The 14,403-nt window shown below is 45.6% G+C and overlaps 1 protein-coding gene and 1 long non-coding RNA gene across 2 annotated transcripts in view; one reads left to right on the top strand and one right to left on the bottom strand.

Annotated features, from left to right (window-relative positions):
- LOC309638003 overlaps nt 1–14,403 on the top strand; it is a 789,902-nt gene that overhangs the window by 503,329 nt on the left and 272,170 nt on the right. The window lies entirely within an intron of this gene.
- Nucleotides 3,130–9,796, bottom strand: EDN1 (endothelin 1). The gene is made up of 5 exons (XM_082414839.1): nt 9,433–9,796; nt 7,690–7,858; nt 6,217–6,375; nt 5,947–6,060; nt 3,130–4,363 (listed from the first exon to the last, which is right to left on the bottom strand). Exons 1-5 carry the CDS (start codon nt 9,494–9,496, stop codon nt 4,261–4,263), a joined length of 609 nt encoding a protein of 202 aa, XP_082270965.1. The 5' UTR covers nt 9,497–9,796; the 3' UTR covers nt 3,130–4,260.

The raw sequence follows: 14,403 nt of genomic DNA, 5'->3' as shown, positions 1-14,403 counted from the left end.
TAGATTCTACGTATGATATTTGTCTTTCTCTGTCTGACTTACTTCACTTAGTATGACAATCTCCAGGTCCAACCATGTTGCTGCAAATAGCTTTATTTTGTTCTTTTTAATGGCTGAGTTATATTCCATTATATGTATGTAACACTTCTTTATCCATTCATCTGTCGATGGACATTTAGGTTGCTTCCATGTCTTGGCTATTGTTGAAATACTTTCATAATGGCTGATAAATAGCCATAGAAGCAAGAAATCTGGAAATTCCATCCTGGCTGCCCATGCCTTCTCAGAAGGCTGGACCTTCCCACAATCCGACACCTGGAGGTTTAACATCTGGCCTAGCTGGGGACCACCAGGAACCTGGTGGCCTGGGGGCCACAGAACCACCCCCCGGCTCTGTCCCTATCAGTGCCCACGCCATGCCAGTGATGGCTATTGTTAATTTCATCCCTGGGTATTTCCACAGCAGTTTAGGGTGGAGGCCTGGTATGATTCAGAATACGAAAGAGAAAAATAAGCTGCAGAAACACAGAAGACTCTGAACCAGCAAAACTGCATGTCAGATTCCCGATGTGTTGCCTCTCAGGAGCACGTTGCCTGTCGGGCTTGGCATACGTCACTTCCATCAGTCAGTGACCCCCAAGGCTGAGGCCCTTCTCTCTTCAATATCCAATGGCACCAGCCCTAGATCTTTCCCTGATTACCACCCGGGATTTGAGGAAACGCTATTGCCTCTGCCATCGCATTCATCACTGCAATTTCTTCCCGTGTGTTAGATCTGTTTCCAGAAGAAGTTGTCAATGAAGCACTCATGGCACCAGATTTGGAGGCTGGCATTGTAAATTATAGTAATTTTTCTGCCAACCGTGTATTGGCATCATGAGGATGATGTAGTAAACAAATATTTTACAACTAAAATGTTTGCGACCGGGGCTCAGGGGCACATTGATATTCCTGAGAGAGTAATAAAAAGGATGGATTTGGAAACCATCATCTGTGAGGCTGGAAGGCAAAGCTTTTGTGAAGAGCGATTTTGCTTTACCACCTAGAACCCTCTAATGAGGTTGGGTTGGGTGTCTGTTTCCACTGACCTCCAGGTGCCTCTGAGTGAAACAGCCGTGCTCAAGGGTTCAGGCTCCAGAGATGCTACAGCTTGCTGTGTGACCTTAGGTAAGTCACTTCCCTCTCTGGGCCTTGGCTTTTTCCCCTGGAAAGACCAAAGATTGCTCTTTCTTTCCTGAGGGAACCCCTGCTTAATGTAATACCTGGAGTTGTGAGAACTCTACTTAGTTTCTTAGTCTAATACCCTGAGTATTTCAGGGAAGCACAGGCAGGATAAAAGCCAATCGTTTCCATCACAAAAGAAGCCAATCCCTGGAGCGAAAATGATGTACCCCTGGAGTGGGTACCTCTCCCTTCACCAAAGGTCACCTCTCCCCACCCAGGAGCCTCGGGTCCTTGGATCCCTGAGATCAAAGCTCTGCCTGTTCGTTAGTGTGAAGAGAGAAATCTGTTCTAAGTGGGCTTCCAGAAACCATGCTTTTACTGAAAGAGCAGCAGAAAGCATGACAGACCGGGCCATCAATTCACCCCTCGAGCTGGCATTATCCTTGAGTAATAGTCAATCTTTCCTACATACTCCAAAAATATTTATTTCCTATGAACCTTCCAACGTATTTCACTACTGACCCTCATGCCCTAGGAGCGCTGCTTCGCACTTTTTACTTTTCTTGCTGGTTACTGAGGCAGAAAGCATCGGGGAAGAGGATTTAAAAGTCTGAATAATAAAAAATATTCTTAAAAAAGAAAAGAAAAGGAAAATCTCATCACCGTTGCTTGCCCTGTTTTTCTTTTGCTCAGGGGCTTCTTCCCATGCCAACTCCCTCTTAAATATACTAGATCCATGTCCTCCAAGCTCAGATCTTCACTCTTTCCTGTCACCTCCACTTCTTCCTGCCATCTCAGGCTCGCTCTTGGAGTTTTAGAGACATTCCTCCCCTTTTTCATTTAACGGATGAGGAAATTCATGATGCCAGGGGATGGAATGGTTGCTCAAGATTAACAGGGGCTAAGTTCAGGCCAAGTCCCTTGTCAATGCGGACAAAACTTCGCCCTCCCCTTGAGAACCGCACACCGAGAAACAGTTTGCTAGATGAAATGAGTTTTATAAGCAATTCCCCAAAGACACTGGACTGTCTCCTAAAAACAAAAAAGTGAAAGATGAAAAACAATGCCAGTAGAGATAGAAACTCTGCCCAGGACACTGGCTCTGCACACCTGAAGACTGTTATTTAACATCCTTCAGATGTGTCACTGTTTGGACAACAGCGATCCCTGTGAGCTACTATTTGAGGAATGCCAGGCATTCTTTCAAACCCTGTCAGAGAAAGGCGGTGAAGATTCTCAGAAGCTGATCAAGCTCTTTATGGGCTTCTGTTGGTAACAACCATTTGCAGCACTATTCTCCCCAACGGGTTGGCAGGTCAGCCAAGGCCAAGTGGGGAGGAGGGAGGTGCCGAGATGCAGGAGGCCCAGAATCAGCATTTGGTATCTCTGGCTCCAAGGGCACGTGTTCAGTCCTGCGCTACCATGAAAGAGCGAAGGTGCTTGGTGTTCCTCAGTAAACACACTTCTTAATCTGAGCAAAGAAAAAGCCAGTGGGAGCCCTCACTTGCTCTGAGCAGGCCATTTTCTCAAAGCAACTCTGGTGTGGAATGTGTATAATTAGGTACCTTTGGGGAGGTCGCCTCGCCATTGCTTCCTTCAGTCTATTAACATGGAGAAAGCACCTCTCACCACTTCATCAGCTTAAACTGTTGGATCCCGTCTAATAGCCAAAGCATAGCTAATGGATAAAGTCCCTGGAGAGTTTGCAGGTGAAGGGGAAGCAGAGGCGGCTATGCAGGGAAAGACAGAGGTGTGAAAGCTGGGTTTTTGTTTTGTTTTTAGCTTAATGCAATCTAAAGGCAACTTTTAAGATATAAATCAAATTCTTGTTTTCATTAGCCAAGATTCTTTTCCTGCTAATTGTCACCTCACCTTTCCAAGAAACCATCTTTAATCATCCCCCTCCTTAATTCTTACCACTTTGGCCCACTTCTCAGAAATTTCAGAAATGATTCAAAGTCAGTACAGTAGGGAAAAAAAATATTTATTTTCTAAAGTCATTACCTTGACAGGCAAAACAAAGCATTTTCTCAATTTCATTCAGAAATACATTTAAAAAAAATACATAGACCAATATGGCCTGCCCAAACATATATTTAACATGGTAAATATAAGGAATAAATTGTTTGAATATAAATATCTATAAAAAAATAAGTACATCAAAATGTAATCCAACCTCTTCCATGAGCCAGTTACATAAAGGAAAATAATTTGACTGCTTTAAATCATCACCAATGTTTACCCTTCAGTGTCTCTCCTAAACAATCCTATACCGTTGTGTTTCCAAAAATCAAGGTAAGGGAATCTCCTGATTCAATTGATCTTTCTTTTCTTATGGAACAGAGCTAGTAGATCACCCTGAAAGTGTTATATCTACTATTGACACATTAGACAGACTTCCATGAGGCTAGGGCTTAGTGTGGGGATTTTAGAGGGGGAAGAGTTTGGGGAAGCAATAATTAAAGGTGGGGAAATACTTTGCCAGAGTGCAATATAGGTGAGGTAGACTCATACGCATGAAACTCATCCTGATTTACAGTAGTAACAGTTTCTTTCAGTTTTGCATTTTATGAATTAAAAAAAACAAAGTCTCTCTTTTTTTTTTTTAACTCGAGTGTTTGTCCTTAGAGTGTTTTCAATTTGTGCATTCCCTAGAAAAATCTTTGCAGGGACTTTGGAGTTTCTCCCTGAAATGTGCCAGGCGCCTGAGACACAAACACTCCCTTCGGAACCTCTTCGGGAACTCCGCCCGCAAGTGGAATCTCCTGTCCTCCTCCCCCTAGGAGGAGGCCACCCTAATTTGCAGGTCACTGCATCTCTCTGCCTTCTTTGCATAGCCCGCTGTCACCCCAAAGGAGGAGAGAAACGAAAGCAGTTCCCACTGATGGAGGCAAATGAAGATGGGCTGGGGGACTCCTTAACCTTTCCTGGAATGTTTGCACCCAGGGCGCTGGTCCTGTGCTAGTCTGGAACAAGAAGTGGTCTAAGCAGGGAGGACGCATTTGCTCTGATCCCAGCCACGTGGAGAGAGTGCAGAGTCAGGCCCAGGGCTCTTGGTGGATGAGAAGGCTTCAGACAGGCCCCGACAACCTGCCATCAGTGTGTTCGGTTGTAGGTCACTTTCTTATCTCTGTAGAGCTTGGTTTTCAGCTTGGCAATATGAAAAGATGTTTTGATACTGTTGCTGATGGCCTCCAACCTATTAAAACCAGACAAGAGAAAACAAATGTTATTATTATTATTTTTTTTTACAAAAATCATTCCCAAGCAAAAGAAACATCTAAAATTAGAATCTGGCAAAAACAAATCTAAATCTGGATCCTGAACTTTCACCCTCAACCAAAACCACATGTTACTCTGCTAACCTCAAGTGAAAATAAACTACCTCTTATGCCTAGAATGGCGGTGGGCGGGGCGATGAGCAGGGAGAATAAGGATGATATGGTCATATCTAAAGGGAATTGGGTATTAAATACAATTTTAAAGTACAATTTTTAAGGTCAACTAGAGATATTCTCTTTTCTTCTTTAGCCCTATCCCAACCCCTGTGGGATTGTACGGAGAGACTCATTCAACAGAGGTTTCAAATAGCCAGCAGTGTCTTCTTAATCACATAAGAAATTGAAGGGGGCTTCGTGGGAAAGAAATTCAAAAAGAGGAGGCCTACAGGCAGGCCCAAAACAATATTCTACGGCAATTAAAAAAAATTTGTTTTTGCAGGTTTCATGTTTTCTTTTTCTAGGAGAAAGAAAAAGGGAAGGATTGTAACATTGATTTAATAGTTGATGTAATGGAAGCTAATAGAAAAAATAAATGATTTCCAAGTCAGTCCAGAAACGGTGATTTACGTAATCTTGCCATCTGAAGGAGCACTAGTGGCCTGAGGTTATAAATAGGGAAACTTCAACAGCACATGGGAAGCGCTGAGGATGGCCCCATATCAGTAGTAAACAACTCAGAAGTCATTCATGACCGCCAGGCCTGTGCTCATAATACTTGGATCCTAAGACTTCTTGCCGCTGGATTTCCAGGAAAAGTTGCCACTGACCATGATAGGGAAACGTAGAATATGGGACGCATCTGAAAGCAGGATTCCTCCCTGCAGCTTGGGAATTCCAAAATGTTTAGGATTTGGAAGAGTTATCACTATAAAACTGCTCAGAGCAATCCTATGGTATTACTAATCCAGATCCCAGCTCATGATTAAAAAATGAGAAAGCTTTTGGGAATGACATTGGGTCTCCACCAAATGCATTTCCCTATTTAAAAAGTAAATAAATAAACCTGAAAAATGGCATGTTCTAACTCTTACCAACCCTGCCTAATGACTTTATTTTCCCTTTGGCCATTTGAATAATTGCTACGTTTTGAAGAATTTGATTATACGTGACACTTTAATTAAAAAAAAAAAACAACTCTCCCTGAAAGAATTTTTAATTTCTCAGGGAAAGCTGTAAATATATTGACTCAGAGAGGCAAAAACTAGCTGTGACCAAATGACAAAGGTGTCTCTAGATAGATTTTGTTTGGAAAATCTACCTTTAGGATTAGTGGTGTGTGTGCTAAAAATCACCAAAGTGTACAGAGGGCAGCAGTCTGCATTCAAGGCCTTCAAGAAAACATTTGAGAGGGATTCCTTTGCTCTCTTTAATCTAGAGAACACAAAGATTCCCCTTTTCTTTGTTACTGTCCTCTGGGCCTTTCTCCCGTCAAGGCAAGAATGACTAGGAGAGTAGACCATTCATAGGTGACGGGGACCAGCTGTTCTTATGAGTCTCTTACCTTCTTATTTTCCTTCCCTCCACCAGCTGCTGATGAAGACACTTCTCTCCAAGCTTGGAACAGTCTTTCCCTTTCTTTTGTTTATTCCAGCCTTTCTCCATGGTGTCTTGGTCCCTGTTAAAATACACGTAGGGAGAACATTTCAGCAATAGGAACTTCAGTTGTTCTCAATGCCTCTGTTAATCTCTTTTCAACCAGAAGACAGCATCATAAGAGGAAGACGGTCAGGAGGACATAAAACTGAAGGAAAACAAAGGTGTTTCTACTCACCTGAGTTCTTTTCCTGCTTGGCAAAAATTCCAGCACTTCTTGTCTTTTTGGCTAGCACATTGGCATCTCTTCCTGTGGTCTGTTGCCTTTGTAGGAAAGAAATCCTTTAAGGATCGCTTGGACCTAGAGGGGCTTCCGAGTCCATATGGAACAATGTGCCTATCATGGAAAGAGAGGAACAAAAGTTATGAGCATAACTGATCGTCTCCAAAGGTTGCATTCTTTGGGGCAAGCTCCTAAGGAGCTCACACCACAGGATTTGGCAGCGAAACTCAGAAGAGTCAAATGTCGCTAACAGTCAGGATCGCGTGCCCGTCAACGGCCCCAAGTGTGTGGACCCACCCAGGAGAAAATCAGTTTTCCTAAGTCAATGAAATTCCATGTCCACTCTCAACACAGCAGCCTTGTCTTCTGGCCGAAATTATGACATCTCTGCTTTGGTATCTGTTTCATATTTTCTTCCTTTTTCTGACTCTCTACTTAGTTAACAGGTCTTGGGAGTTGGGGGCGGGGGGACTTCCATGCAAAACCATGACTCACAAGATTTCGAAAACCGATTTTCAATTCAAGTGATACATGATGATGCTAAAAGGGCCCCCTGAGGACGCTGGGGGAGACACACTACTGCGTGCACGGTTCACGCCAGGTTTGCACACCTCCTGTGATTTGGTGATTATCATACGACTGTAGAGGGACTCCTCACCAGAAGGCTCTCCAGTAATTTCCTGTGTGTCCATTGTGATTCTCACCTAAAGTCCTCCCCTTGGAAGTATCACCTTACTGAGTATGAGGCTCGCTGTGGTTTTTGTTTGGTTTGATTTGATTTTGTTTGGATTTCGGTCATCCCTCACATAACGGGACACCGCGGGCACAATCAATGTATTTTTGTTTAGGATTCTTTCTGATGGGTGAACTACTTTTCAGGGGGAGATGGGGGGAACTGCTTTCTTCACTCGGGAGGCAGAAGGGAACTCTAAGGACCGTGTTTCTGTTGCTGTGTTGAAATAGGCTTTTCCAAAGTGGGGGGAGTCGGGACACCCAAGTTCTAGGTCTCGCTCTACCACAAATTCATCCTGGCAACTGACTTCAACATTTCGGGTCTTAGTTTTTCTATAAGTAAGATAAAGACAGTAGACTATAACTCTCTATCATCCTTTCTGCCTCTTAAGTCTATACCCTCCCATGAGAAGCACAGGTTGGACCAAGCCACATATGACCTCAGCAACGTTTTCCCTAAACCCAGGCAGATCCCAATGGAGAACATTCCCCCCCGGAGGCCCAACACAAAGTGTCTCCCCCCCGAGACGTGCGGCAGCCTCCTGAGGGGCATTTTCCCCACTGGGGCACTTTCATGTGGTCAGAAATGCTCCCTTCAGAGTCCGAACCCAAAAGTAACGAGAGTAATTGTGCTCCAGCCTCCCGTGAAGCCGGAGGGGAGGAAGCCTAGAGTAACGATGCCCTCTAGAGACTCACTCTGGAGTGTTGACCCAAATGATGTCCAGGTGGCAGAAGTAGACGCACTCTTTATCCATCAGGGAGGAGCAGGAACAGCGCTTGGCCCGGCGGGGCCTCCAGGGCGCACTGGGAGGGGGCGTCTCCCCTCCGCTCTCGGCTCCGGTGCTGAGCTCGGTGCCCAGGACCGCTGGGGAGAGAAAGAGCTGGTCAGTGGGCGGTGTCTCCCCCAAGGCCCGAAGGCACACTGGTCACAGCATCGATGCCACAGCTAGCAGAGCAGATAAAAGCAGATGAAGCACCCAGCTGGCCTCCAGCAAGAAACACAGAGCAAAAAGGACTCTCTTATTTTCCCTCCTTAACATGACTTCACCTTTATCGCCGCTGGTTTATCCACCTTCAGAGAGATTATACAAGGGCAGGGGAAACAGCCACCTGAAAAGGGACTTACCAGCCCCTTGAAGCAGCCTTCAAGGAAATACTTAGAAATACTGCCTGTTAGACATTTGGGTTGGCTTCTGCATGGAACTTAGCACACCCTACAGTGGCTTAAAATTGACTGATGACCAAAAACCTGAAACTAAGTAAATCATACTGCCTTTTCCTAGACTCAGAGCCACTTCCTCATGCGGGATCACCTTCCGTTTAGGGCAGTACCCACCACTTCACACCTTGTGTAAGGCCGGGAGTAGCCCAGGTGAGACACACCTCTTGAACTTAGGTGGAGGTCCAGAGCTTCAGGGAGGTGATTGGAGAGAGAGAAGAGAAATCAGCTCTACAATAAAACCACTGACCTAAGGGAAAACTGAGCAGCAGCTCCGGGGACCCAGGCAAGGTTCCGTGGGTTTTGAATTCTGAATCCCCAGAGCAGGATGGTGTGGGTGGGATTTGCCTTTTCCCCCTTCCCCACGGCAGCATGCTTCCTCTTACTGACAAGTTAACCACGCAGCTTATCTGCCTAATTTTGTACATTTCAAATGATCAGACACATTCCAGAATTTTCATTCCCTTGACATCCTTTCTCCTCAGTCAGGGTCATGAAAAGACAAAAAAGTGCACTGACCCTAAAAGAGGGAAACGGGCAGATGCACACGTACTATCTAAATCCTTCAGCAGCCAAGATTTATCCTAGCTTCCCTCCCAAGACAGGTGAATAAAACTGGAAATAGAGCCCACACTGTTCTGAGTGCCAAAAACTTGCCAAAAGAAATCTAAAGTCAACAATGACAATTTTAAAGAAAACATCTGCTTCACCCTGAAACCGCCTGGGGGTGGTTTTCACCAGACTGTTCTGCAGGTGATTTTACTGCTCATACATTGCTTGAATGACTTGAATAAAATTCCTTGGCTTCAAGCTGAAATGTTTAAATATTTCACACGTTAACACACTATTAAAACAGTATTTGAATAAGATATAAATTCCTATATGTCCTATTACCTGTATGAACACATATATTGCAAACATACATTTAGCTAAATTATATCTTGCTTTAATTGAGTCATATTTTTAAAAGCCAAGGAAATACACTAGGCAATAATAATAATGTTATTTTAATGCTAGAGGAACAATGGTCTTCAACAGAGGTTTTTTTTTTTTTTTTTTTTCCACTAGCAAACTTAAGCACCTTTGAGCAATAATTCCCCTACACTTGATTTCTGAGCGGCAGTCATAAAAAGAAATGGGGGAAAACACAGAAGCAAGAAAAGCATTAAGGTGGAAAAGAAGACGGCAGCATTCAGGGATTTACAAGTCAACGTGCCTACCTGCTTCTGGAGCTCCTTGGAAAGCCACAAACAGCAGAGCGAAAATCATGGGGAAGTAATCCATTCTGAAAAAAAGGGATCAAAATCCTTTCCCCCTGCGAGCTAAACCCGAAGGGGAAAAAAAAAAAAAAAAAAACAACGCAGAAAAAAACAGCTTCGGTTCCTTCCAAGCGCTTCGGGTTCTTCGGATCTCAAAGTGATCCTTCAGCCCGAATGCTCTTTAATGGGGAGAAGAGAGAAGCGTCTGCCAGGAGAGAAGGCAGTGGGAGCGGTCCGAGGACGCACGCGGTGGCGGCCGTGGCGCACGGGGACCCGGGGACCCTGGCGGCGCTGGTCCCAGCGCAGAGGCAGAAGCGCGTCTGACTTGGACAGCTCTCGACCGGCTTTTTATACTGAACCCCTATAGAGCGGGGGTAAACAGCTCCAATTTTATTCCAGCCCCAGACAATGTTATTGTGTCATTAGTCACCACCAGGCAACGTGCAGCCGGAGATAAGGCCGGGCTCTAAAGGAAATCACTGCTAACTTCAGAGGCAGACGCCCGCCGTCTGACAATTCGGGGCAGGGCTAAGAAAAAGAAAATACCCATTGGAGACCTTTGGTAAACCTGCCCGTGCAGCGCTGCCGTCTGCTTCCCCTTTACAAGCTGCCAGCCCCGGAGTTCAAGCATCAGAAGAGGGACTCCAGAAAAGTCATACCATTGGTATGAAAAGTATGAGCTACAGTTTAAATAGATTGTATTGTTGTGTGCGGGGGAATTTTTTTTTTTTTATTGTTGTTCGCTTCATTTGCCTTTTATGTCTCTCCGATTTCTTAGTGCTGATCAGTCCAGGGGACGCTCTCCCTCCTTACTTACGCCTCCCCCCGCCCCGGACTCGGGGTCAGATTATTTTGGCAGATAGATGGACGCACTTTGCTCTTTCTTCCAGCCCCCTCCCACCAAGGCTGTTCGGCTCAAGTTCTTTGCGTCCACAGTGGGAAAGATCGGAGAGGGGTTGGCAAGAAAAGGAAGTTTAAAAAAAAAAAAAAAAAAAAAAAAAAAAAGGATCCTTTTAGGCACATACCCAGTCCTTTCAGGATTGCTGATTAGAAGGCCCCATCAGCTTTTCTTTTTGCGCCCACCCTCTTCCCGTCCCCGAATCCCCCCACTTGCCGGGGCACCAATCTAAAGAAATAGCGAGAGAGGAACGCCAGAGGGAGACGAAGAGCTACCGGGGCTGATTGAGGGGGAAAAAAAAGCCACAGCCTTGGCTTCCAAATAACAGAAGGAAACGCAGCCACCTGAGGTGGGAGCTTAGAAAGGGAGGAATGGCACCTGACACGGAAAGCGGGGTTGCCCCTCGGGATGGTCCATTTACTCCCTACATCGGGACAGCTTTTCTGGGTCTTTGTTTTCCTTTGGCTTTTTCTTGTAAGTCGAAGGGGTGTTCTTGTAGAGGGTTAAGTATTGGGAAGGAGGAAATGCCTGCCCTGAATAAGGGAGCAGACGATACCTCGCCTTTAATAATGTGCTTATGTTTTCAAAGCAATTTCCTGTCTACGTAAGCACGAAATACGCCTTGAGGTCCTCACAGGGCAGTCACTGCGGAGGAAACAGCATGCTGCAATGTGTACAGCAGAACATGAATGTGAGACACCTGGCTTTTTCAATTAGCCTCATTTGTCAAGTGAGAAAGCTGGGGTGCCCAGAATTTCCTTGCTCCATCAAAGTTCTCGGTGTGCCTGAGTAAGGCCCATGGGATAAACGTAGAGCAACTTCCCTGCACACGAAAAAGATGTGTCTACGTCTAGCTCCTACGGACGCCATCAAATAGATGCTTCTTCCATTTCCTCATCTTGTTTTACTCTAATCCACCCACACCCACACGCACACGCACACGTAGGGATTCAAATGCGGACTCATCTGCAGTTCTCAGGACCCACAGAACCATTTCCTCTTCCTTCTCTCTGTTTATTCTTCACCCCTAGGATCAAAAGGACAGATTTTATCCCAACACCTAAGCCGTGGGCCTGGGCACACTTGGTCCCCCTGGACATCCCTAGAAGTCACAGTTGGGGGGACAGTAGCAGTAGCAGATCCGTAATGAGATCTGTCCCCTAAACCAGCCACTGCAGCGAGAGTGGAGGTGGGGGGACGCAGGGACCCTCCCCCCACATCCACACCCAGAGAGGCCTCCCCCCAGTCCCCAGGGGTCTCTGCTTGGGCCCTCGGCTCCTCCTCTATATGCTTGCCTCAGCCCAGCCCCGGGGGCCGGGGAGGGCACAGCTCCCCCTGGACTCAGTGGCAGCCAACAGGGAGCCAGCTCTGCCGGCCTCAGCCCTGGCCAGTGCGTTCCGACTTCTTCCCATCTGCAGCACACAGGAGAGCAGAAGAGACCTGATGTCACATTCACAGGATCCAGGCTTCCCCCAGGGAGGGAGAGGTGGCCTGGGAAATATGTCTTGGCAGGGGTCCCCCCCACCCCCAACTCTTTTTTTTTTAACCCCCTGGAAACTTTAACAAAACACTGGCCACAGTCAGGACTCACCTGTCCTCAGCTCCTCCCCGGAAACTACCACCCGGCCCCTCCCAGTCCCTCCAGGTCCAGCCTGGGCCACCCTCCGGCAGGGAAGCCCATCTCTCAACGCCGCACCCACCTCGGTGAGGTTGCCCCTGCAGGTGCCAGCAGCGCCCAACGATCAGGTGGAGAAGTGAAGCAAAATGAAAGTGCCCACAAGCCTTCCCACAGCCCGCCCGTCCTCCTCTCTTGTGTCATCCTGTGAACTATTTGAATGACAAATAAATACAAAAAGTGGGCAGCAGCGATCCGCCCCGACCCGGTCACCCCGGGCCTTCTGCTGAAGTCAATGTGCAGGATTTCAGATCCGGGAGGGTCGCATCGTTCCAAGGCCCATCTTGCCCCCATCTCTTTGAATCGTGAGTTTCCAAGACGCACCCTCACGTGGGTGTGCATGTGCGCGTGTTTCCATTTTTCTTTGTGTGTCTTGGAGCAATGGTGGTATCTGCCTTCCCTGTCCATCTCTCCACTTCCAGCTCTTGCAGCAGCCTCTTTTCTTCCTAGAGGAGGAAAGGGGAGCCCCTTTGTCTGCAGAGAAGGCAGCTATCCTACTGCCAGGCAGCTGCCCAGCAAAACATTTTGCCAAGAAGCAAGAGCGGGAGGGAGGAAGAACCCCAACAGACCAGTTTTACAAGCTGGATGCTACGCTGCTCCTCCACCTGAAGCCTTGCTGGGGCGGGTGGAGGAGAGGAGAAGGTCAAAGTTGCTGGACAAAGTAATAAAAGTGGAGATCCCACCTCGGTCGCCAACCCCCAGCCCAGCCCTCCAGGACCTAGCAGGGGAAAGGCTCTCTGCAGCCACAGTCTGCCTCGGAGAGGAAAGGGAAAGGAAGGGAGAATAGAGGTAAAGAAGATGGCCTTTTCCCCCAATAGAACAGTCTTCTGTTGCTGTTCTTGCTTTTAATGTTACACTTGAATACTGGAAACTATTTGATAAAGTTATTTTTTATGTGTTTCTTTCTGTATCGTCTCTTGCTGTGTATTAATAGATAGCTATAAATAAAACACCCTGGGCCCCAAATACAGATACTACACAGTAGCAAAGTGTACTGTTTTTAGCACTCCTCAGCTTTGCTCTTTCTCAACTTCTGCGTAAAAAAATTTGCAACTTTGCCCAGCCAATAAATCTGGGGCGAGATGTGGCAATGAGCTCAGCAAAAAGAACAGCCGTTAGGTTGCTTGACGAGAGAGAGAGAGTACGAGGCATAGAGAGCTGGCTTAGTGTGGGCTCGGTGAAACTGTCCAGGCCACTAGCTCAATCGTATATTGTTGACTATTTTACATTCCTACTTTGCATAGCACTGTTGTGAAAGACTGCGTAATACGGACATTACCCCGTGACATATTACACACCTCCAGGAGTCATGAACAAACACAGCTTCTCCCTGTGTCCAAAATCTAGTGGTATTTAGCCCAGGATATAGGGTGCTGCTCAGTAGAGATTCATCCCATGTATCTCAAAGCATAGAACATAAGAGTCCGTCGATAGGTCAATGGATAAAGAAAATGTGGTATATACATGTACACCACAGGGACTACTACTCAGCCATAAACGAAAATGTGGATGGACCTAGAGGGTGTCGTGCTAAGTGAAATAAGTCAAACAGAGAAAGAAAATACCATATGATTTCACTTACATGTGAAATCTAAAAAACCCAAAACAAACCAACAAAAATAACAAAACAAAAACAGACTTGTAGATGCGGAGTTCAAACAGGTAGTTGCCAGAGGGGAGGGGGTGAGTGAAATAGTTGAGGGAGATTAAGAGGCACAAGCTTCCAGTTATGAAATAAATAAGTCATGGGGAGGTAATGTACAGCGTAGGGAATATAGGTAATAATAACTGTTGTGATAACCTTGTATGCTGACAGATTACAACTAGGCTAATCATGGGGCTCATTTTGTAATGTATAAAATTATCAAATCGCTATGTTGTACACCTGAAGCTAATATAATATTGTAAGTCAATTACACTTCAATAAAATAGAAAAAAATATGTAACATATGCAACTTTGCTTCCCTGACACTTTCATCCATAAGACGATGACACCAGCTGTTTAGCTTAAAAGAATATGTCCAATTCTCTAACCTAGCGTTTCCCAAACCTCAGTCATTCATAAACCTCTTTCACAACTTTTGCCATATTTGTGTGCCACTCATATATTTTTACTGAATATTTTTCTTTCAACTGACTTCTTTTACTTGAATAGTTTTAAGGAAACTTTCTATTGCTACTATCCTAAGCAATAATATATATGGAATCATGGTCTGTATGGTTAAATAATATACATTTTATATGGTTAAATAAGGTACCTGAAATCATGGTTTAATACATGTTAGAATAAACGTCATTATTGTGTGCTCCTTAAGCTATTAAAAATAAAAAGTGTTCTGCCATGTACTGTCACCTGATA

This window comes from Balaenoptera physalus (genome assembly GCF_965194825.1).
Source record: "Balaenoptera physalus genome assembly, chromosome: 11".
NCBI lineage: Eukaryota > Metazoa > Chordata > Mammalia > Artiodactyla > Balaenopteridae > Balaenoptera > Balaenoptera physalus.
The sequence above is the reverse complement of the archived record's forward strand: the minus strand, read 5'-3'. Positions and strand labels throughout refer to the sequence as shown.

Coding starts and splice junctions, on each gene's coding strand:
- EDN1 (XM_082414839.1), bottom strand. CDS start 9,496: ATGGATTACTTCCCCATGATTTTCGCTCTGCTGTTTGTGGCTTTCCAA. Junction 7,859..9,432: donor CCAAGGAGCTCCAGAAGCAG/GTAGGCACGTTG, acceptor TTCTCTCCCCAG/CGGTCCTGGGCACCGAGCTC. Junction 6,376..7,689: donor ATTTGGGTCAACACTCCAGA/GTGAGTCTCTAG, acceptor TTTCCATGATAG/GCACATTGTTCCATATGGAC.